At 42.1% G+C, this 25043-nt stretch overlaps 1 protein-coding gene across 1 annotated transcript in view; it reads right to left on the bottom strand.

Moving 5' to 3' along the window:
* The window catches only part of LOC103762933 (ankyrin repeat and KH domain-containing protein 1), a 60917-nt gene that overhangs the window by 28076 nt on the left and 7798 nt on the right, over nucleotides 1–25043 (bottom strand). The window contains exons 7-13 of the mRNA XM_029960302.1: nucleotides 24683–24874; nucleotides 23132–23241; nucleotides 15842–15929; nucleotides 15111–15238; nucleotides 14803–14946; nucleotides 14083–14185; nucleotides 5103–5846 (exon numbers count right to left, since the gene is read on the bottom strand). Coding sequence (XP_029816162.1) covers nucleotides 5103–5846; nucleotides 14083–14185; nucleotides 14803–14946; nucleotides 15111–15238; nucleotides 15842–15929; nucleotides 23132–23241; nucleotides 24683–24874 — 1509 coding nt within the window. The remainder of the gene's footprint in view (nucleotides 1–5102; nucleotides 5847–14082; nucleotides 14186–14802; nucleotides 14947–15110; nucleotides 15239–15841; nucleotides 15930–23131; nucleotides 23242–24682; nucleotides 24875–25043) is intronic.

Below are 25043 nucleotides of genomic sequence, written 5' to 3'. Positions count from 1 at the left end.
TCGAGTTTTATTCCCTCAGCGTGATTAGCAAGATGGGCCCGTGGAGCAAAACACACCTGAGAACTTCTGCCTCCAGTTTCATGGGGCTGATTTAGCTCAGCCCAAGCTACACAGCAAAATACAGATTTTTAACTTAAAGATGACCTTGCAGCAATGGTTCCAATGTGGCATTAACGTGGAATGGCTGTGGAACCACAGCTCAGCAGTGAGGGCAGCACTGGCACTGCCTGTGACTCCAAGGAAAGGCTGGCTGGAGGGGATAAACCCACCATGGCTCCAAGGAAAGGCTGACTGGAGGGGCTAAACCCACCATGGCTCCAAGGAAAGGCTGGTTGGAGGGGATAAACCCACCATGGCTCCAAGGAAAGGCTGACTGGAGGGGCTAAACCCACCATGGCTCCAAGGAAAGGCTGGTTGGAGGAGCTAAACCCCCCATGGCTGCAAGGAAAGGCTGGTTGGAGGGGCTAAACCCCCCATGGCTGCAAGGAAAGGCTGGTTGGAGGGGCTAAATCCACCATGGCTCCAAGGAAAGGCTGGCTGGAGGGGCTAAACCCACCATGGCTCCAAGGAAAGGTTGGCTGGAGGGGATAAACCCACCATGGCTCCAAGGAAAGGCTGGTTGGAGGGGACAGACCCAACTGAGGTGGATGAGCACCTGCAGCATCTCTACACCAAATTAAAATCGGTGGCTTTCGCCCTCTGAGGAGAAAAGGGGAGAACTTTCCAACATGCAGATTGCTTCCTACTGAAGAGGTGTTTTGTCTTCACACCAGGAAGGGCACTGACAACACACAATGATAACCAGGTTTTGATTAAAAATTTCAAAAAAATTCATTTTTGGAATGTGATCTTCACATATTGCTAGTTTTGTGACATAGGTTTTAGATGTTCCCATAGGCTTCAATATTTAAAAGATTTATTAAAAAAAAAAAGATATCCTACACACAACAAAATCCAGGTTTCCTCACATGCTGTGAAGGGCTTGCAATGTTCCCAAGGGTCTGTCCTTGTATCAGTGTGAAGCTGAACACCGGCCTCCAAAGACATGGATGACTATTTCCCAAAGTTATGATAAAATATCAGAGGAAACATGAGCAAAGCAACAGAAAGCAAGAACTTGGTATTTTATACAATATAACTCTGGATGCATTTACAGAACCTGGAGCAAAGCTCTGGATGAGATTTCAGCTGTAGCCTGAACTCTGTCTACCCAACTGCTGCCGTGCCGTGAGCGTGGACATTCAGGAATACTGGGCTTGGATTTCCCCTCCCCTATCCTCAAAGGAACTGGGATTTTTAGGACAAAGAGAACCATCCTTTTACATGCCTGAGCAGCCTTTTAGCCTGTCCATGCAGCTCCTCAGTAACCTGCTGCTGCACAGAGGGTTTTGCACGTTGGTAACTGCGGCTCCTTTCATGAGTCACCATTTCTCACTCCAGATTATCCCAGTAACCAGTTTTACTCCAAACACCAATCCTAAACACAGTAACTCAGATGGCACCTTCCAAATCCTTACCATAATTCTGTATCACTGACTACAACCAGAATTTCAAAACTGAATAAGTTTCTCAAAAGACACCTGAAATTTCAGTTTAGAAACATGAGCTCACAGGAGGAAAGTGGGACAGAAGCCTAAAAATACCAACTGAGTAAAACAAAGAGAAATAAAAATATTTCAACTAAAGACAAAGCCCAGCAACAGAGAAAAGAAAGTTCCTCATCTTTGATACTCTAAACCAGAAAAAAAGCCTCAATTCAGATACTGCCAACTAAGAAATCTACTACAGTAAATGAAGAACTTGAACTGAAACGAAGCTCCAACAAGAGACTACAAGAAACCAAATACTGAGTAATGAAAATGGTAGATGTGTTCCAAACTAATTTACTGCTTTCCCACTCTACACTGCACCATGTCTCTGTCTCTTTAGTAAACCTGATTTTGGCTTGTAGTAAGTCACATCTTCAGCACAGGATTAGGTGCAAGATTTTAGCATCAGCACATCTAAAAACTCCATTACAACCAAAACGTTCTGGAGTGGAAAGAGATGCTTTGTTTTTAGGTTTTAGCTGACTTTCCAAAAGGTACTTGGGTACCTCTGTGTAGCTTTTTGAAAGATGGGACACAGGTACATATCTGCCCATGACTCACTGCCAGGCAGGTGCCACTTTGCACTTTGACATCCACAACCTCAACAACTCAGAGCCAGCAGACTGTGCCAGCAGACACAGAGAAATGATAAGATAAACACTCCATTAATGGATGTTTTCACAGTTAAGTTGGTCAGTAAAATACAGATTTGTGGCTTTACAGAAATGCAAGTTCTCCCTTACAACTGGTCCCAACTGGGGCTTGGAAAAATTTGCCTCTTGCAATGTAAGACCACAGAATGGCTTGGGCTGGAAGGGACCTTGAAGATCATCTTGTTCCACCCCTCTGGCCATGGGCAAAGGGACAACGCTCCACTAGCGCAGGTTTGCCTGCAAGCCCCCGTCCAACTGGCTTAGGATCACTCCGGGATGGGCCAGCCACAGCTTCTCTGGGCAACCTGTGCCAAGACCTCACCACCCTCACAGGGAAGGATTTCTCCCTAATATCCCCTCTAACCCTGCCCTCTGGCAATGTGGAGCCATCCCCCTCCCGTCCTGTCACTCCAGGCCCTTGTTCAAAGCCTTTCTCCAGCTCTCTTGGAGCCCCTTTAGGCACTGGAAAGGGCTGTAAAGTCTCCCCAAATCCTTCTCTTCTCCAGGCTAAACACCCCCAGCCATCCCACCCTGTCTCCAGCCTTGCACCATCTCCTCTGGATATCACCACTGGTATGAGCAACAGGAAAAGCTATTCCAGGGCAGAGGGAAAAGGCATTTCTGTTCCTCTGAAGCAGCCCCCATCCAAACTGGAATACTCAGCAGGAACAGAAATGTTCATACCTCTTGAAACCCAGAGTCATTCACCACCATCACAGCAGTTCCAGCAGTGGGATTAAGGGGACAAAACCTCCCTAAAATCCAAGTTTCCCATGCACAAGCCCCTGAACCATTTTACCTGGATCTGTAGCACACACGTAAAAATCAGTTCCTGTAACAGTTTCTACTGCTCAGAATTTCTTTAAAAAATTAAGGACTAATTGGCAAGTTTGTGGAAAAAAGTGCACTTTAAATACGGATCAAAGAGTTCAGAGTATGAGTAGGGAAGTTTACAGTTCGTTTTTACATGGACACAATCTTACTCTATCTCAGATTTATAATTTCCCTGGGGATCACTTTCACACAGTCTGGATTTAAAAAGTGAGAAAATTATCTATCTCCCAACAATTTTTTTTTGGGGAGGGAGAAAAGTAAAAGAAAGTCAGGAATTTCAAGAAGAAAATATATTTCAGTGAAGCAACATCAACACACTTTTGCAGAAGCCTCTGTAATTCGCCAGCTGAAGTTTCCTTGAGTTGCATTTCTGTAAATGTACTTTCTAATAGTTGCAGAAGAGGGTGCTATTTGTAGTTACTTTTGAAATCAGTAAATCTCACTTCTTAGCATAAAAAAGTCTTTAATTACTGAGCAAAAACAGTAACCAGTTTAGAAAATGAACCAATATCTATCCAAGGGGTTTTTAATGATTTTTAAGATGGTTTTTCTGGTTGTTTGCAATCTTTTTTTTGCCCAGCAGAGTTCTCACACTGCAGCACTTTTCATTGTGAGGGCATTGGATGTAACACAAGTTGCTGACCTCGAGGGGGTACAGACTCCAGGGCCTCGTGCTACACACGTTCGACTCTCTGCAACTACTCCGACGATCAAGACCTCGCTGATCATGCTTTGCATTAACCATTCAAATTTTCCTCCTCACACACTCCAGTACTAAAATTTTGAGTAATAAAAATTGAGAATGTTTTAATGTTGGCTGACTATTCCGAAGAGCACCACGGAGCAGATGCCAGAACAGGGGGAACTAACTCCAATGCTCTACAAAACAAGAGGCTTTACTGGAATTACACCAGCGAGCAGATGGGAGCGGTACCAGCACCCCACACTCCTCCACTGCCTGTGGGTTCCATGGGAGGTTGCAAAGTCACAGGTGGTCTCAACTTGCATGAGCTTGATGCAATTACCATTCCAAAGGCTCCCAGGAATGGCTGGCCACAGATCTCACCAACACTTCTACAGCCTTGACATCAACTTCAGAGGACAGGGCACCAACCATGAAACGGGAAGGGCAGGGGGAGACAGACAGGAAAAGAATGGGCAGGGGCACAGGCACAAGGCACAAAGAAAAGTTGAAAAACACTGAATTAAAAAAGAAAAAAAGCAAAACTACAGACCAAACAACACTGGCTATATCCTACATACCTCCAGCAGCAAACCTCAATCCTAGTCAAATCCACGAAATGAAGTGACCCAAAGTGATCCCTCTTTTTGCACGAGGGGACTCAAACACCCCGATGTGTGGGAACTCTCATTCCTCTTCACACTGTATCAACACTTGGAAGGATGTTGGGGTTTTTGCTTTTCCTCCAGCTAACAGGACACGTTTTTGCCATGTGGAACATCTAACCAGCAGATATTCCCATACAACCAGGCTTTAGGGGGGACTCTGCAAACATAAGCCATCACAGAACGGAGCACTTGTGCGTGGATCCCAGGCTGTGTTTAAGCTCCAGCAGCAAGGAGAGGGACACATTTGTCCTTACAAGTGACAGCAATTTGTTTTTTTTCTAGAGATGGCTATCACATGGAAGAAAGTCACTGAGGTATAAGCCTGCACAGAAAATTCTACAGAAGATACAAATCTGCCATGCTTTCTGGTTTCCTAATGGGCACTACTAATGACGAGGTTTTTTAAAGAAGCACAGAAAAAGATGAGGCCAAAGGGGCTAAAACAGGTGTCCAGTACAGGAAGTTTTGCACTTTGGAGAAAAAAAAAAAAAAAGGTATTTAAAAGTCTCATGTTAGAATTGGAAGTCACTGTTAGGATTAATAGCACTAATCAGGAACTTCATTCTCAAGCAAGTATTCCCAAACTGGAAAACCCCAAGACGTATTTGGAGGGAAGGAGAGAGAGGGAAACTGAGCACACAAATTAATGCAAAAATAGGTATATTTCTTAACCCACCTGCTATTAGGTCATCAAGAGTGTCGGTAAGCGTCTGTGCTGGAGTGGCAACCATTAATCCGTCTGGTTCTTGAACTAAGAGCCCCTGCCCAGCAATCTGCTGCTGCTGTCCTACATTCTGCTGATTCCCTAATGCTTTCTGAAGTTCAAGAGACTCTGTCCCATTATAACCTAAGTTACCAGAAAAATTACATTGCGGTGCTGGCAAAGGCTGGATGGGGACAAACTCTATTTGTTCAGCAGGTGGTGGAGACTGGTGTTGCTCGTCATCTTTAGACAAGATTGTGTCAACCTGAGGTAACCCTGAAAAGTTATCCTCTGGTAGACCCTTATCGGCTTCCACTTCTGGGAAGACCCCTGTAAGTGAGCACTGCTGCTGCAGGGCAGGTGGTGTGTCTGTCTGACCTTTGGTCTCCAAATATTCTTTGGTAAACTGCTGCTGGGTTTTCATCTGCAACTGCCTTTCCACCTTCTGCAGCTCCTTCAATATTTTCTTCTTCTTCTGTACTTGTTCTTCTCTGTTCTTTTTAAGTTCTTCAATCTTATCTTTATTTAAAGGTTCACCTTGAATTAATTCCAATGATTTAAGTTGTGCTTTTTCAATAGCACTAATTCTCTGTCCAAGTTCATTCAGCTTGCCTTCAGTCTCTTCTACTATGCATTCCAAAGGCTGGTATGGGTGAAAAGGTGGCAGTAGGTCCTTATCTGCTACCTGCAGGGAACTTGACTTCTGCTTGGATGCACCTAAGCACATGAAAAATGTTTGAAAAAATGCCATGCTGAAGATACCCCAAACCTCCCCTCTCACCCACCAAAAAAAAAAGAAAATTAAAAAAAAAAAATTTAAAAAATCTTTACAACTAACACTGCACATCTGGCAAAGCACAGAAAGGCAAACCCTACACTCCATGTTAAGACAAGAGAGGACAAAGAATATAGCTGGAATTTTCAATATTGATCCTCATGGCCCTTTGAACAGCTATTTTAATCTTAAGGAATAAGGAGCCTCTACAGTTTCTGACATACATGACAATGCACTTGGGAAGGGAAATCAGCAGGAAGAGCAAGGCAATTTACATAATTTACTGAGTTCCCAAAGTTCTTCTGTGTGTGCAGAGCAATTAAACTGAGAGTATTTTCCAGAGGCTGACTTCCAACAGCAAGTTTACAAATCTATAGTTGAGAGCAGACTAACCTGACAATAAGATCAGCACTTGGAACTGGGATTTCTCCAAACACCTTTACATTACCTTTACATTCACCTTTACATTCCAGACAGAATCTGCCACTGCAAACTTAGTGCATAAAAATGGATTGTGAAATTTTAGCACCTTTTTTAAAGTTCTGAGACAAAACTAACAACAGCTTGCTCACCTCCCCCTCCAGTAACAAATGAACAATTCTATTCTATTCTGAACAATTCTATTAACAATTCGCTATTGAGGCCTTAAAACTAACCTTCACCAAGGCCCACCAAGCCAGGGCAGCACTGCCCCAAGTGCTGACTGTCCTCAAGGAAACTCATGGTTGCTTTCCTGAAAGCCACATTTGGGAAACTCCACTCACATCTTGCTAAAAGCAACCTATTATCTGTTAAAATCTCAATTATGACTTTGGTGTCAGAAACTTTAATTAAAAATCTGGAAGGTTTTAGCCTGATCAAATAATTCCCTGCACTAAAACTCATTTGTTATACCCAAGCAGCAATATTTGAAGCCTCAGAAAAAAAAGGAAGAAAATTTGAAGGTTTACAAAGCAGACTCATACAATTAATCATTACAAGGGAACTAAAATATGTACAGTTTGAGACAGGGTTTAATAAAGTTACCTAAACATCACACAGTTAAGTCAAAGTCTGGATGCAAGAACAAGGTCCCAGATAAGTTACCAGCTCTGGAAGGATTAAGTTTCCTAAAACACAGTTTTATTTCTCTCTAGACCATCCTTCACCAAAACACTAATTCACAAATGACTTCATCTTGCATTGCTGTCAAAACAGGAGTCACACACACCTCACTCTAAAATGAACCTGTTTTGGAGGAACTAATTCTAAAAACAAACAAAGGTGAGGTTTTTCTCTTACAGAAATAGAATTGAACCAACTCTGTGCTGAATACCTTCACCAGACTTGCTGGAGTGAAAGCAAACTGTATCTAATTTTAATGGGAAAAACAAGAACCTTACTAACCCCAGGTAACAGCCCAACATCCCACAGCCACTGGAGACCCTTCAGGATGCTCCTTCTCCAGCTCCACACTCTGGGCAGGTCAGTAGTTCCAGCTGAGCACCTCTCCCCACCACTACTATTATTTTGTCTCTGAAGCATAAATGAGTCCCCAGACCATTTCTCAGCAGAAGATAAGGAATTTGGGTGAAGTCCAGCAATCCCTTGCTCTGTGCTGGCTGCTGTAACCCAGGGCTGTTTGGCTTTGTCCTGCACTCAGAGTTTACAGAGTTATCTCTCCATTTTAACCAGTGTAACTTATAAGTTTTTGAGACCACTCTTGAAATATGTATTTGCACTCACAAAAAAAAAAAAAATCTCTGAAAGGCTTGTCTGTATCTTTGTTTTGAAACTAAGCTGCTCCACTGCTGAAGTAGCAGAAACATTATAGTGACCAAACTGCAAATTCCCACCGCAGCTGAGATGGGAACCCTCTGCCCCGCTCTGTTCAGTGTCATCCCTAAGATTCCTGTGTCTGTCATTCCCATCCTAACACAAGGCATTCCCACAACCTGGCAGGTCTGGACAGCTTTCATTACTCTGTAGGAAAGAAGAGCTGCAGTTCAAAGAGCTCCCCAGAATCAAGTACTGATGTTGTCCCCCTCAGTTAAGTCTGACTTGGGGAGAAAACAAGCCTGGCACGGGAAAGCTTTTCTAGGAGCACAAGGGAAAGCAAAGAGCAGAAACACAACCCCACCTTGAGAGCTGGGTTGGGCAGAGGAGCCAGGGCTGGGCTCCCAGCAGGCAGCACATCCCAGACACAGTTCTGACTGGGAACCAGCAGGGAAAGATGGGAGAGTTTTGGAAAACAGGCACTAGGACACCAGCAAGTGAAGAGCTGGGCTCTCAAGTTCCAGGAGAGGCAAGGAAATTTACTTTAATCAGCTTCTAATTGTTAGCAGGGCCACTTTTCAGGTTCCAGGTCACCCTTTCCAGGCCAGAAAACAGCTGCAACCTGTAACTGAGGGGAGACTGGAAGAGGACGAGGGGTAGGAAGAAAGATCTGCTAAACCTGACATGTCCACCTGGACAGACAGGTCAGACCAGAGGTGGAGAAGATATTATTGGTAGCTCTGAATATGCAAACACTGGGATAGAATATTATAGTCCTGGAAGGAGCAATTTCCTGGTTTATCCAAATCTCTCCTATATTACAATATTGTGACAACTACTGTGCCCATTTCAGTATGCAGTTATGAACAAGCCACTTTATACTTTCACTTCTGAAATACATAAGTGCAGTAGGACTTAAGAATCCAATCACAGGTCAGATAATAATCACTTCAACCTGTTTCTAAAATTTATTTTATACCTCTGTCTTTTGGGGGAAGCATCAGTCACACAACAACCTACCATAAAATCACACCTAGCAACATTAAGAAGCCAATCTGGCTAAAGCAACTGTTTTGGAAACTTTTAAAAGACTTTTTGTTTAGTATGAAAACAAGTTGTTTAGATTGAAGATCACTGAAATCCACATGTTGCTACACAGATATCACCTGCCCCCAGGTACCAGGATTACAGGACACAGAATTGTTCAGCTGTCAGAAAACCCAGAGTGGTTCTGGCCATGCCAGGAAAGCCCCAGAGGAAGGAAAGGACCGTTTCCCAAATTATTTTGTGAACAGTATTTCCATATTCCCACAGGTTCTGGTCCAACCCTGCCCAGCTAAACCTCACCATGATCCCTGCAGAGCATGCACATGTCTTCAGCCACGTTTCTGACCAACATACATGACTCAGGGTAAGATCTACTCTGCCCAAACACAGCTGCCCATCCCATTCTCCCTTGTCCACTCCCTCCAGGAAAAGATAGGTGTTTCCTAAGGCAATCTCCTGTACTTCTCCCATACACTGCAGATCATCTCCCACAGACTTGAGTTGGAACAGCCTGTTGAGCCTCTCCCAGGCATCATTCCTGGTCTCTGGAGCAGCCAGGAACATGCAGGGAGGACACCACGACCAGGTTTTAATGCCTCTGGCTGCAAACAACATTTAAAGGCCCTAAACATTGTGAGCAGGAGTTTGGGAAAAATACCCTTCAGTTTTGTACTCCTCAGGGTGGCTCTCCCAAGCAACTGAACTCTTCTAATTGAAATAGAACACATTCACTCTTTATAGTGTTGCTGCCTATAAACAAGTCTGACACCCTATTTCTTCCTGAGTGGTTATGATTCTCATAGAACTTGCTCTTCTAGCCCTGACTTATAATCCACAGAATGTCACTTCTCCCAAGATGGAACTAATTTATATGCCCTTTCAGTTTTGTTATATTTTACATTTTATGAAGTGACATTCTGAGACTTGATGGTTCCTTAAGTTTCTGAAGTTGTTAAATGACAAAAAAGTGGATCCAAATCCAAACAGTTAAAGTCCAAAAGATTTTCCCAGCATAAAAAAAACCCAAACAAAACAGTAAGAAAAAAGTCAGCTGTGTGATACACATCTGTCCATTCAGCTGGAGACCCTGTTACATAAATCTGTATGAATCACCATGTCATCTTTGTGCACTGTTAACAGCATTGCTTGTCCACTGTTCTTTAGGTTTTTTTCTTTTTAAAATCTGATTTCACTCAGAAGTTGACAGTTCAATTTGCAGTCTGCAATGAAAATTCACCAGCCTCATTAACAGGAGTAAGATGAACTCAATATTGAATTTTCATGCAAATACTGTGTTTAACTGTAAATTCACATCAGTCAGAAATTCAGCTCTAAGAACCTGGAGAAACAATCAGTAACTCCACATACATACAAATGCAAAGTACAATATTATATAATCTGGCCAATTTGGCAAAAAAAAAGCCTACTTTTCCCAAGTAAATTCATCTGTTACATGGTTTTTAATACATATTGAATTCTTTATAAAGAAGAGGACAAGTGGTGGAAGGCTGAATGCTGAGATGAGTTTGTATTTTCACTATGTTCCTCCTGGAGCCACGGAGTAATTTTGCCAGTCTCTGTCACTTCTGCAGCTGTTTCTATGGAAAATTGCAGGGAACAGTTGCAATGCCATCCAACAGGCAATAGCTAAATGGATAAATCCAAGCCAAACTGAACTCAATTTTCAGCCATTCAAAAATTTGAGCTACTTTCCAATCTTAGTCTTCTTGCCAAGTTTCCTCTGGTGGCTTCATGGTATCTAACTGGAAAATTGCTAAGATGTAACTGAATTAGTCAGTGGCAAGGAGGTGACTGAAGCTTCAAAGGAGCAGAATTCCATGAAAAGATTGTTCCACACTTGTGCTCCTGGGGACCTACACATGCCCTGGTGTTAAATCACCTGCCTGCACTGCTGAGGATTCACAGAGAAGAGCAGTAGAAGTCTTTAAGTTTACAAAGAAAGTGTTAGTAAAGTTTGAAAGCCAGGAGGCACAGACAGTGAAATCTCCCTTGGGAACTCATCCCAGACTCCTGAGCCAGCTGCTGACCCAGGCAGGAGATTTCCAGGAGGAAGTGGCAAGAGTTGATCAGATGTTGAAGCACATGAAACAACGAGCAGGCAGCTGGACTGTGCAGTTGAGAAGTCTGGAAGAAGTCAGAATGGAAAAGCAGGAATACCAGCTTGCCTTACTAATGCTTTCACCTCAATGAAAGCCATATAATTTCCTAGTTTGACTGTTAACCTGGCCTATATTTCATTAAAATCACACAATGTATCTCTGCCAAGATATGCAACTCAGTATTAGGCATAAAAGTCAGATATTGGAGTAAAAAATATTAATTGAATTTGTAGCTGTTGAAGTTACACAGAGATGGTCTTTCTTTTCTTTCTCCACACCATCAGACTGTTAGAATTAGCACAGGGATCCAGGGAATACCATATATTGAGAGACTAACTTAGAAAGCCTACAGATTTCAAAAGTACTACTTGACTTTAAGGGAACTGTGGCCTCCTTCACAGGGATTAAAGGCAGATGTGGGCAACTTTCACTTGAACAAGCCTATTTGGTCTTGTGGAATTCTAAAAAAACCCTGCACCCCAAACAAAAAACGCTGCAAGTTACTGCCCACAACAGTGGAAAAGTCTAATGACAGCATGTTGGCAGGTTGTAAGCACTCAGGCAAGGCCAGTTAGTTAATTTGTAAGCACAATTCCAGAATAACTATGATCTAAAACAAATGTGGGGAAAAGCTTACAAACCCACTGATATCTCAGTGTCCAAAAATAGACTGCTTTAAATTCTGATGTGTTGAAAACCACCTTACATTAGTCAAAAGCAGGTGCAGGTGGAGCTGCAGCACAGCCCTCACGGGGTCACACAGGACAGACCCTCAGGCCTGCACACACAGCACACTTTGGGTTTTCTACCCAAAAACCTTTTTGTGCTGAGCTGCTGCATCACAATTCCTGCTGAGCAATCCACAAGGGCAGCAGCAGGTACAACCTGCCAAGGAAGGGATGTCCTGCCTCTCCCCATGGAAGCACAGAGAGCTGAACTGCACTGGGATTTCATTTTACATGGACACAACAGACACATGATAAATAAAGTGTACTAAAACCAGTCCTTCCCAAGCATGTAGGAGTTGAGGTCTGGTCAGTCCCATGAACTGCTTTTTCTTTCACCTGGTTTTTTCTTCAGTTCATTCCAAAGTACTATCTTGGCCTGCAACCTTTATCTAAGCCTCTCTGGATCCATTATCAGCTCTGAAGTGTTTCTTTTTTTCAGTTGCTAAACACTGATATTAAATCCTCTGCCAAAATAATTATTCAAATGGTAATGAGCCCATATGCCTTCTTGCTTTACTGAAGAATAATACTATAATTCAAAATCAGACCACCAATTTCTTTTGGAAAACCTCATGTCATATCTGACTTGTAACAATGACACTTAAATGTGTTCAAGTTTTACATCTGACTTGCCAAGACCTCTTCATAAAACAAGATGTCACTATTGTATTTCTTGCAAAACTCACACAGGTCCCTAAAAAATAAATCTTACTGTGCTGAGGCTGAGAAGGCAAAGTGCAGGTCCCCTGACTCCCAGTAGTTCATAATTTATACAAAAACTCAGGGGCTACTCCCAACTGAAGGCAAGCAATGTCTTCTCCAGGGTAAAGTATTTTATTATGCAGGAACTTGACTGCTCCCCCCACCCTGGAAATAATGAACACACCTCAACTTTGCCTCTTGCCTCCCAAGAAGTTTAGTGCTGCAGTCTGCTGGATTGAAGCCACGTGTGGGTAACAGGTCACAAATGGCAGCTCAGCACAGCACTGCCTCTGCCCTGCAGTGAGCACACAGTGTGGAGCACAAAAACACCATTTCCCCATAAAGACCTGAGGTACACCAGAGCTCTGCACACAGTTTTTGGGAATGCTGACACGTTTGGGATTGCTGCATCTCCCGAAATGCAGCACAGATGAGTTTTGCTGACATGCATGAAGCATGTCCTGAACCACCACTGCAAACAATGAGGTCTCTCTGTGCCAGTCCCAACACCACAGAACTGCAAAAAAACACACCTAAGGATGTGCTGACATTGGCAATAAGATGTTTGCAACGAGAGCTGTTTCCTAAACTGCAGTCAGCTGTTTGCTTTTCGTAATTTGATTAAATAACAGCAAAATTTAAGCTTTTAACTTCAGTCTTCTGACTTGGCATCAACTAATCCCTCAGTGACTCCCAAGCACCACAAAACCTGCTCCCAGAACACTCCCACTCTGTAGTGCTAACAGGTATTGAACTGGAAGGGCTCATGTGCTGGATTTAGCTTTCTGCAGGTTTATTTGAGCCACAAGATGTATATTCTTTTCATTTGTTTGGTACTCTCATTTTTATGAAATCCAAAATTGTTGTACCTCCTAGGAAATGAGACAAAGTGCATCTGAGAGGTCACACACAAGGCATGGAGAGGGGCACAGCTGCACACTCAGACACCAGCAGGTACATGATGCTTTTCTTTATTCATTTGTGCCTCTAAGGGGTTTTTCTTTGTTTGTTTGTTTGTCCTGGAAGTGCTCAGTGCTTCCTCAAACAAAGGAATTAAGCAGATCTAGCTAACAGAGCTTTGGATACTGTAGTATTTAAGATCCCCATCCAAAACTGTAGATCATTAGGAGCTGCAGTTTGTAACTTTGCACTTCAGAATCTGCTTCTCTTTCTGAGCTGACTGAGCACATGTGAAGAATTTGTTACCGAATTTGTTACAGCTGGAAACAAACTTCCTGAATGCCATTTAATGACTGCAAGTAGTTTTAACCAGTCAGTTCAACCATGTTCAAAGCAAACCCCCTGATATTATGATTACTTACAAGAGAACTATTATTAACATACAACAAAAACTCTCCTGTAAAGTAGATCTGCATTGGCATTTTACAGTGCCAACATGTTTGCACTGCTACTGTAGAAACAGAAAAAGGTTGATATATGAAGTTCATGGATAACAGCTGTAACTATTCTAGATGACCAATGCACAATATTCAAAAGTTAACACCACACCTAGAGTTTATGAACTTTTTTTTTATCAGTCTGCACTATGGCAGTTACCACAAGCATTTTCTTCCAAAAAATTAGAATAAGCATAATTCTAATAAATTAGAATGAGCATAATAAGATTAGAATAACCAGGGTTGCTATGCTGTAGAATGCAGGAAGATAAGCAAAAACTATGCACTATGAAAAATAGTTTTAAGTTATACTTCATTAGAGGTGTTCAAGAACTGATGGGGGCTACACTATGCATAAGCTCTAATAAAATGGTCCCCAGTCTACCAGTTTCCAAACCACATATATTCTCTGAGAGGCTACATACTGACCTTTCACCACTCCCAAGAGAGGTGGGGAGTTCTCTTGAGGGGTTCTGTCAGGCTCCTGGGGAGGTACAACCATAGCGAGCGTATGCACCGGGACACGGGGAACCTTCAAACAAAGGCACAGACACACACTCAGCTAAAACACCTGCTGATGGACCAGACCTTGGGCAGTGTTAATGCAAAGATACAGATCTACAGCACACACCACTGTGCATGCTAAGCTACCTCTTGGTATGACCTGCCCCGAGCTATTTTATTGGGGATAATATGGCAAAGTTAACTGTGTTACTCTGCATGAAATCCCAAACTCCTCCAGGCTTTTATTCAACTAACTCCACCAAAAAGCTACCTCTCCCTGAAGAACTCTGAATTTACATTAAAGATTTCTTTCATATAACAAACAAAATCAGCAACACCATTTGAGGGGTGCTGTCACAAGGGCTTGGAATTGTTGAAACAAAATACTGAGCATACACAGACAAAAAATACTATTCTTTTGAGATTCTAGGTTTGGGACTATCCTGTCCAAGAAGCAGAAAAGGGAACAAAGTTCATGTGTTCTTCAGGTCCCTGCAGGTCACACCAACTCTCTCTGTCATTGTCCTGCATGCAGACTTTTAAAAATGCCTTTTACTGTCTATGTTTACACCTAAATTAACTACTAAGGAAGTGCCCATTTGCAGCATTGATGGTGCTATTTTAAGGAAACCCCTCATGCCTTACCTGAGACTGATCCTGAGATGGAGGTGTGAGCTGGGACAAGTCTGCTGCAGGAACTGACAACACGTTGTTGGGGTAATCCAGCAAGTAAGAAACCACATTTGTGTGTCCTCCCTTGGCGGCTTCGATGAGCATCGTTGAGCCATCCTGAAGTGAGAGTTTGGAAACAAAAAGCCAGAAGATGAGTTTTGCTCCCTGGTGTAGCACGTGAGACATGATTCTATGGTTTAAATGTGCAAATTTACTACTCCATTAATTGAGTTCTGTGGTTCTTTCAGCAGCTGTGGTAAGGGAGAGCTGTAAGGGGATACCTTGAGCCGGTGAGTAGGATCTGCCCCGTGAGCCAGGAGGAGCTCGACCACGGCCAGGTGACCTCCAGCACAGGCCAGGGACACCACTGTGTGATCATTGTTGGCTGTAGCCCTGTTCACGTTGGCACCTGCAAAGAGATGATCTTGGAATTAGACACGAGGAAATTCTGTCCAAAAGAAAGTTTCGACAAATACTGTATTTTGCGGAATAAACTTTACTCTTCTAATCTTATTATTTCTTACACACTTCTAAAGCAAGGGATTTTGAATAACTGATTGGCTTCTACACACCCTCCTCCTCCTCACCTTGGGAAGACAAGGCAGCTAAAACAGTAACAGTGGGCTTGGAAGTGGTAAGAGAAAGGGAGCACAACTTCCAAATGTTCATTCTAAGCTTTGAACAGCATCACTATGTGGTGCAATTGCTACTGTTTCAGGTTCTATTTGCTGTATTTTTTCTGAAGGAGGGAGTGATTTTTTAAAGAAACTAAAATATTTACTGTGCTTCAAATCTCTCTATTAATTTATACAACAGAGTAGGAACAGTAACTAGCAAAATATTTTGTGATTCATTTTATCATGAACTACATGAAATTCAAAAAACCCTTAAGGGTTTGACAAATGCCCTTGTACACTTAACCAGAACAATTCTGAACATGGATCACAAACATGCAAGCATTGTAAAGTGGCATTTTAAGTTTTTTAAACAGTTATTAAAAGTAGTATTTTACCTTTGCTAATAAGGAATTGCACAGTGCATAAATGACCAGCTCGTGCAGCCTTCATGAGTGGGGTTCTCCCACCTTCAGATTCATGCTCCTAAGGAAGAAAAAAACAGATGTACAAATGGTCAAAAAATATATCACTGTTTCAGCTTTTGAGGCTTCTTGTGATGGGACCAGAAGTACCTGTCTCAGTAGATCTATAAGCTGGTTATAATAAATATAAACTGACTGGAGTTGATTTTCATCTCACCTTAAATACTAAATTACACCATCAAAAAAAGGTATCACACCAAGAAGTTTCCCTCCTTATACACCCCTTTGTATTTCAGTGTTCAAACACTTAACATATAAGAGAACAGCAACTTTTCTCCTCAAAAAGGAAGGAGTATTTAACATTAATATCACCCAGAATCAGGAACTGTAAAATAACCACAAACCGCTGTGCCACAGTTTGGAGCTGCCACGTGCTGCCCCCCCAGACCTGCAAAACTGCAAACACTGAGGAGGATCAGTAACAAAACTGAGACAAATCACTGCAGGTCACAAGAAGTCTCTGACTGAGAGGACTGGAGAATAAAGATGACAAAAGGATGATACAAACCAACATAAAGGGAATGAGCGACAAGAACAACTTTCTAATTTAAAAAGTTTCTGGATACTGGAAAGATGTGGTTGAATACAACTGTATTAGAGCAGTTACAAACTAGACAATGTGCCTGCCATGTAGACATGATCAATACCATAAAGAATGCTGACTAATGGTATCAACCCTCCTGCAGAACAAGGAGAGAGAACATAACCTTCCTGGGAACATTTGTATGTGCACTCTATATTCAGTATTATCCTATATCCAATAATATTCACTCTGATCAATCATATATTAGGACCACGGGTTTTTTAATAAAATATCTGGGAGGCCAAGCTCTAAATTCACTCTTTACTTTGTAATTGCATGTACATCTGAAAATGAAAGTTAACATTTAGTACTGACAGTGGATGAAACTGCTACTTACAAATACAGACAAAAAGAGATTTGACAGAACAACTCAACTCCTTCCCATAGTTTCAGTATTCCCGAAAAATCTGCATATGTCCTTTGACATATGGCTTGCTTTGGTTGCAAGCTGCACTTTTAAGTTAGTTTTCTGTTCAAAAAGTTGAGGAAGAAAGCTCTTGACTGGATGTTCTGTTGGAAACTGGCCCTGTGCATCAATCCAAGCCCATCCCAGCCCCTCTCCTGCTTTGCTCCTGGGCCTTCATGAGAGCTCCATGTTACTGTCCACCCCTGCTTCAACACATGGCTAAACCCCACAGTAGTGCTCTGATTTCTGTGTTTACTCAGCAGTACAATACACAGGCACACACAGGCAGACAGAAAACCTTACAGACCTATTGCTGAAGCCACTTGCCCTTTTTGTAAATAAACAGATTCCCCTCTCAGGGCAATGATTGCTTGACTGTCAATAAATACCTGCACATTTCTGGACTGTCTACATGGCAGAAACATTTGCAGGACATGTAAAGCTAATTATGTGAACATGTGCAAGAATTAGCAGCATGCCCTTGAGCTCTGATGCTTACTCTGGTATTTGGCATAGTTTTTCCTTCCTCAGCCACTGCCAAGAGGTCCTAAAAAGTCAGAGGCTGCTGTGTGCCTGAAGCACAGCAAAGCCCTGCTTCTGCTGGCACTTCCCTCCCAAAGCAGCTGTGGAGGCAAAGAATTCCTGACCACCACTCTGCTCTGAGCAGGACCTGGACACTGCTGCCTGAACTCTTTCATACCCAGTTCTAAATCCCCACTGATACAAAGGTGGCAAGATGCAAAACTTATTTTAGGCCATCTTAGGCGGTGAAAGCCATCCTGTATTGCATTCAGATGTAGCAGATAACTAGCAGTAAGGTGCAATTATTTACAACATTCTGCCTTCCTAACAGACTTCACTGTTGGAAGTCTTAAAACACGGATGCCAGGAAGATTCCTCATTTAAATGCAATGCAGTGATTCTGCCCAGTTTAACCAACTGTCATTTCCTCGAGCAGGCAGAACTTGATCCTCAGCTACTACACACTTCCAATCCTTGCAGCACCACACATGCCATCAGTCCAGCCAAACCAAACCATTTGGGTGCCCACCTGCTGTAGATCTTCAAAACTTATGGCACTTTGATGGTATTTTTCACATTGGAAGGCAGAAATGCATATTTTATTTTAAGATGAAATTAATTCTCTGACTCCAGCACTCTCTTTAGCCTTAATAACTGCTTGCAGACAGCATCAACTCAAGCTTTAAGGGAAGACATCTAGAACACACCAAAATAAGAAGCTGAGCCAGTGCAGTGCCTTTGTCTACTCACATCCTGTCTTTTACCTCAAATAATCATGAATTCCAAAGATTATATATATATATCTACCTATATCTGTATCTATCTCTTTTTTTAGCTTCAGTGGACAATCAAAATCAGGGCAGAGAACATGAAAGTTGTCCAAAAGCATCCCCCATCACCTTTCCAATATGCTTCTTCCTTGTATTTATATAAAATATATGCAAATGCTTATTTTATAAGAACAAGCCCCAGCAAATTGTCTCCACGTCAGTGTGAGGGATGCCATCAGCTGAAGGCCAAGCAACGATGCCTGCCATGACAGAAACCTGCCTGTAAAAATATTGTATCATAGGAGAAGAATTAAGAGGCAGTTTGATGTGTTTCAGGTTTTTTTGCTACTAGAGTTATGTTCAAGCCAGGTAGCCAGTTTCAGTCTTTTAAAGAAAGCCACACGTGGAATTTTAACAAGTATTTAAGAGCTTTGGGGAGAGCCTGACAGTGTAAAATGAGAGAAATGCAAGGATGAAGCTGCCCTCATGGGTTTTCTTCCATCTCTCTATTTCACCATAAAAGTTCCCATACATCTTGTAGTAGAAAGGTAAACTCCATCACTAGATCAACTCTCCTGTGCAGCAGAGCCTCATGTACAGCTGCAAGCCTAGATTAGAAAATCCCAATTTAAAGCTCTTTTATGTATGGCCCAGTTGAGAAAAGCTGGGATCTCCTCGCTGTCCAAAACAGAACAATCTCTCTTTTGCTTTCACTGAAAAAGGAAAAGATGCAACCACCTTATCAGGAGCAGTGTCACCTCCAAAAAGGAGACCAGAATCTCCTTTCATCCAGATGTGATTCTACTTCAAAAGGGAACTGAAATCCAAACAGGTCCTTTTAGTTTATTGAAAGGTAGACAGCTTAAAAGCAGGATATCAGTTCCCATTAAATATCACCAATACTCTTTGTGAGCTTTACAGTCCTCAACTCTGTTCCTGTGGGAACACACATGTACCTTGCATGTCTTATACAACCTTTGAGATGAAGGTGACTGCTAGGAAAGACACAAAGAAGAAACAAAAAAGATAATTCCTTTAGGAAAAACTATCCTCTCACCTTTGAGATTAGACAATCCTTGCCACACAGGTAAATAAATGTATTACTGAAGTGCTGGTTATTTTTCCCTGAAGCTTTTAAACCAGCTTTCAAAAATGTTTTTATTGATTCATATTTCAGAGTTCCAGTCTCCAAAATTTTACTCCTACTAATCACAAAACCTAAAGTAGGTGTTCTGTCCCCCCTTAAAGTTTGCAAATAAATAAAATTTACACTGGTCCAGTGGCAGGAGTTCAAGCTGAGACCCTGGAAATCCCTAATCCTGATGAGGATGGGGGAACTAGAATGCAACTACGGCACAGATGGGATCACAGGCTGAAGGCTTCAGCTGTGCCTCAGATTAAGTCATTCATATACTTGGCAAAAGCAAGCTCATTTCAAAATGCATATATTAACAAGGAAAGGTGTAGGCCTGCCAGCTAGTTTTGCTACAGATTTTGACAGGACAACTTTGTAAGGACATGGAAAAGATCCCTAAAAGAAGGGCATCAGAAAAGCACTCAGGAATTGTTAACAAGCCAGAGTTCAGGAACAAACAGTCACAAGGAGACACAAATTCATCAAAGTATCACAGAGGATTGAGCAGCTCTCCAGCAGACAGACACAGATGAGCACTCTGACACTGCTCATTTCTAGTACAACTTGTCACTGCAGAGTTTTACAGAAAAATTAACCACAAACTGGAGAAAGTTCATCCCAAACATCACTTTCTTTGACTTCTGGTTCTTACAAAGCCACATTGCTTCATGAGTCTAACAGAGTTCTCAAGGTCTTCACTGGTGCCCAAACTGAATTACATACTTGATACCTAGGCCAGAGGATCAGCACCTGAAAAGCAACAGTTCCCTTTTCACTTGCCAGAACAACACCTGCTTTGTGCTGAGACGTGGTGGTGATGATCCCTCCCAGTTCAGACAAAACTCTGAATCATAAAATGATCATGGAATGGTTTGGGTTGGACAGAACCTTCAAAGACCATTCAGTTCTGACCCTCCTGCCATGGGCAGGGGCACCTTCCACTAGCCCAGGTTGCTCCAAGTCCCATCCAACCTGGCCTTGGACACTTCCAGGGATGGGGCAGGCACAGCTTCTCTGGGCAACCTGTGCCAGGGCCTCCCCACCATCACTGCAGAACATGCTCAAACTTTAGCTCTAGGTTCTGTTTTTGATTGAGAAACCTCAAGTGGGCAGGAGCAACACGCAGGACTCAGCTGAGGAGAGTGAGCTGGGTAACTTCAGCTCAGTTGGAAGATGCCAGTTTTCAATAAGCACAGTTCAGGAAACCCTCTGAGAGAAACACCTCCTGCTCTTTGCCCACTTGGATAACCCAGCACCCAAGAGGCTCCTCTCCACACCTGCAGGCTCAGAGCCAGTACCTCAGATCCCTCTCAGTCCCAACCTCCTCACAACTGAGGAGACCCCTGAGAAGCCAAGGTCTTAAAACACATCATATGCTTTCCAAATACAGAACAAAGGTTCTGAACTGGGAAGAAATGGGAGAACTGATCATGACAGATTTTGACATCCAGTGTTTTTATTGTTCCTTTAGCTCAAGAGTATTTGGGAAAGAAAGATCAACTTCCTTTCCTCAATCTAGAATCCATGGGTGCCATTCATCCTTGAAATCAGAGAACAGCCCTCAGCTCTGTTTTACTTTAGTGTTTAAGACTTAACCAGCATTTTCCTCAAAAAGGGCAAGATGTTGCATGTCTAAACCTCAGAGATAATGAAAGTTTCCAATGAAACAACAGTGAAAGCAATCCCAGGAAGGACAGGAGTTGCAGGATGAAAAAGGAAAGGAAGAAAAGCAACTGGAGATGTACTTTCAGTTGCTGTGTCTGAACACCAGCAGGAGAGTAAAATTAGGTGGACAAAGACAGACAAACTACAAGTCTAAGTCCAGATCTTCATTTGATTCCCAACTTCCTGGGACAACTTGGCAGAATCATCTAAACTCATATAAATCAAAATTGAAATCTAGAGGAATAATCTCCCATGGTACTGCCAAAGCAGCCTTTTCATACCCAGTAGTAAAGTAATGCCCTTCAGAACCTTTCCCCACCCCATGAAAAGATAACAAATCCACTCAGAACAGCTCCCAACTTTCAATAATGCAAAGCAACACAAGGGTTTGAACAGAAACTTTCAAACCTGAGGCACCTCATGTACCATTTTACAGGCTTTATCCCCACTTTCTTACAATCAGAAGTCAGAACTGACAGATTTACGTGGCAGGTCTTCTTTTCAAAGCAACTTTCTTTTCCTGCCTTACTCTGTTTTCCTTGCCTGCTCCACATTTTAATTGGCAGTACAAGAAATGCAGTAAAATAAAGCTTCACTTTAGGAAGGCCCGAGATTGTCCTCAGCAATCCTGGTCAGAACCAGGTGCTGATGGCCACAAGCACTGCTCACCTGAGTGAGGGGAGGGGGAAAATGACAATTCCAAGAATTTGAAGTGATATTTAAGCAGTAACTCTTTCATGTTTTTAAAAGTTTATGCATAGCATTTTGGTTTTCTTTTTTTTTTTATTCATTTGAGGCTTTGCTCTCCCCAGTGAGATACACCATGGGTTATACCTTTATATAACCAACTACTACAATTTCTTTTTTTTAAATACCCAATAAACCCACCAAAACCAATTCTGCCTCTAGTGAAGTGGCTGATGCTCAGTACTCAACATTGAATTGAGCAAAGTGCAGCACATGAGCCAAAAAACCCACAAACACACATCCCTCCCTCCATTAACATGACCTTTCTCCCTGATAAGAACAAATAAAGCAGAACATTACTGCAGAATAATTAGTAAAGCCTGAAAAAAAGTATAAACCAAAGAAGAGTTGAAATATTATTCCCAATTACAGTATTAATTTTTTCACAGTTGTAAATATAAACTTTAAAAACTTCATTAAAGAATGAAATTTAAGTAACTTCATTAAGTTTATCAGGTTCAATGATAAACTGTTCTGGCATTCTTGGTTTTTTTAAAAGGAACTAAAAATCCCAGAATATCCAACCAAAACCCCAACCCACTCCCCAAACAAAATAAAACACAGAAGCAGTGACTGTGTGTGAGGGGGAAAGAGAACAGTGGGAGGAAAACAAAAAGGCAACCAAAAGAACAATCTTAAGCCTTGTTTGACATAGGTTCCTAAACTCCTTTGGAAGACTAATGTATCCATTGCTTTCTACTGATTAAAAGCCAAATGTTATATCCCTGTAGCTGGTGAAGAGGCAGTTTGGGGTCTCCTGCTACATGATATGAAAAAAAGGCAATTAAGCAAACAACTTACATCACAGAAAATAAACACAGGGAAAGCAATGTGCTAAACCCAAGAGTTAGAATAAAAAGAGATCAGATTATGCTGCTCATTTTAAAGGCATTGCTCCATTTGGGGTTTTGTGCTGTAGTTTGCAAAAGTTAAGAGTCTAACAGTGTTCAGAGTGACATAGAGAAGCAGTAGTTCCTCATACTAAAACATTTTAAATCCAGAGCAGTGGAGCAGGTAATCTCTAATCCACAGGAGTCTGGGAATAATAAAATAGCATAATGACTATTGGCAACACAGAAATATATCCTCCTAAACAGTTAAACTTCTGGATTAGACTGAAATGAGTATAAACAGCTGTATGTAAGCTACAGCTAAAGCTCTTCACTAATGGATGAAAGATCACCCATAGGAACTTTTATTTTTTAGACCAAACAGAAGATGCAGGCTTCAAAAAAAGCTGCTTTCATGCCTCTTTTCACACCCTTACAGGAATCTTAATTGCTAAAAGTGCCTCCCTTGCTCTCTAAGCACCCAGGGCTTGCCATACAGTCTGAAACCAAAGCACTTTCCCCCCAAGCCCCAGCAGAGGCCTTACCAGATCAGCACCAGCCTGAAGCAGCACATCTGCCACATCTGTGTGTCCATTCTCACAGGCGTAGGTCAGGGCTGTGTCCCCCGTGGCTGTGGTGGCATGAACATTAGCTCCTACAAACACAACATTGGCTTCTTACTGGACATGTCCTTAGCAAGTGTTTCATACCAGATGTAGCACAAAAATCTCTGAGAACAGCTATATCCTGCTGACCAATAATCTCCATAGTCCAAGGGCATTGTTCTCATGGTAAAAACTGCTCTGATAGTAAAAATACTCTGAGGAGAGGGGATAAGCCAAGGCTTGGAAAAAGCATGACTGACAATCTAAACACTTAAACCTATATGCTCAATTATTCCTACAGTCCCTCTACAGCAAGAAGGATTTCAGTTGTTACAGCAAATAAAAGTGAATCCAGACAGTTGTCTAGACTATCCATTTGACCCGGAGCTGTATGCCAAGGGAAACCAGACAAAATGCATGTCACTGAATTAGTATTAATACAACAAGACCATACACTCCTACAAATTTCCCTTCTTCCCTGCTCTTTAAAATCATTTGCTTTAAAACCATTTTCTTGAAAAAATTTGTCTGGCTTCCCATACACCAGAGCTCTGTGAAAACCATAAATTATAAGTAACACATTATTCTTAAAAAAAGAGATGCCAACACGATTAGCCAACTTCTTATTTTCAAGGTGTGAGATATATTTAGAGACTCCCTGATGCCAAAACAAGGCTCCTCAATTAACTTTCTACACTATCAGCAGTGAAGTGCAAGCAGGGAGTGTTCCAAGGGAGTTGGTGACAGGTGGTCACATGCTGGTGTCACTGCACAAAGTGGCACAGTTGTTACTGTCCCTCGATGAGCAGGGAGCTTTACTTTCTAGAATTACAGATCCAGATAATTTTATGCTTATTCTTAGGAAAGAGCATACAAACTAATCCCCTTCCACAATAAGGAAGATTTCCAAAATACAGGTCCTTTCTTATTTGTTATTTTAAGCAAAACATTTAGACTCCACCAACTTTAAACTGACAGGTGAACACTGAAGCATTGCTTTGCCCCAACTCCAGCAAGATTTAATTTACTACTGTATAATGTAGCAGTAAAACTCACTCATCACAGAAATTCAGCACTTCCAGGATCTGCCTTGCACACTACTTCTCAGGGCACAATTCCTAAAGAACTGGTTATTCAGGGTGGCTGAATGAGATAGCCAGGCTCAGTCAGAGCTGGAGTAGGATGCAAAACCAAGCATTATCTGTATTAAAATTTTGTCCCAAATGCAGATAGCTGGAAACAATGTTCCTCATGAGTGTGGATGCTTTCTAGATATGGAGCAGGATCCAGTGCTCCAGGAGGCACTTTCCTCTGTTAAAAGTATCAAACAATACTGAGGTGCAACATATGCTTTCTCCTTCTTGCTAAAGTATCTGAGAATATAGTTTCTTGTTACAACATCACCACTATCAAGCCCAGGTATCTTCTCAATCACACAGAATATCAAGTCTATGACCTCTGTGGGTTTGATCACTTGCACTGAACACATACCTGCTGCCAGCAAGTATTTCACCAATTCAAGATGACCTTCTTGAGCAGCTTCCATCAAAGGTGTTGAGCAGCCAAGTTCTATATCAGCTCCTGCCTTAATAAGGAAGTCAGCAACTTCAGAGAAGCCTCCACAGCACGCCAGGGTAAGGGCTGTCTCCTGTGTTTCTTCTGTCTGTGCATTTATATTTGCCCCTGGGAAGGGAAACAAAACAAAACGTTACTGGTCTGGCCAGACACAGGATGGGAAGGTGAATGCTCATCCTCCCAAAGTTTGGGGGGCTTTGTTCTGTGGGGACAGCAGCGACATCAGAGCAATGTGATGGCAAAGGATCACACTGTGCCCTTCCCAACGGGACCTCAC

The sequence above is a fragment of the Manacus vitellinus genome, unplaced genomic scaffold, assembly GCF_001715985.3.
Source record: "Manacus vitellinus isolate BGI_N305 unplaced genomic scaffold, ASM171598v3 scaffold_25_pilon, whole genome shotgun sequence".
NCBI lineage: Eukaryota > Metazoa > Chordata > Aves > Passeriformes > Pipridae > Manacus > Manacus vitellinus.
Note: the sequence above shows the minus strand (reverse complement) of the source record. Positions and strands in the feature narration are given on the sequence as shown.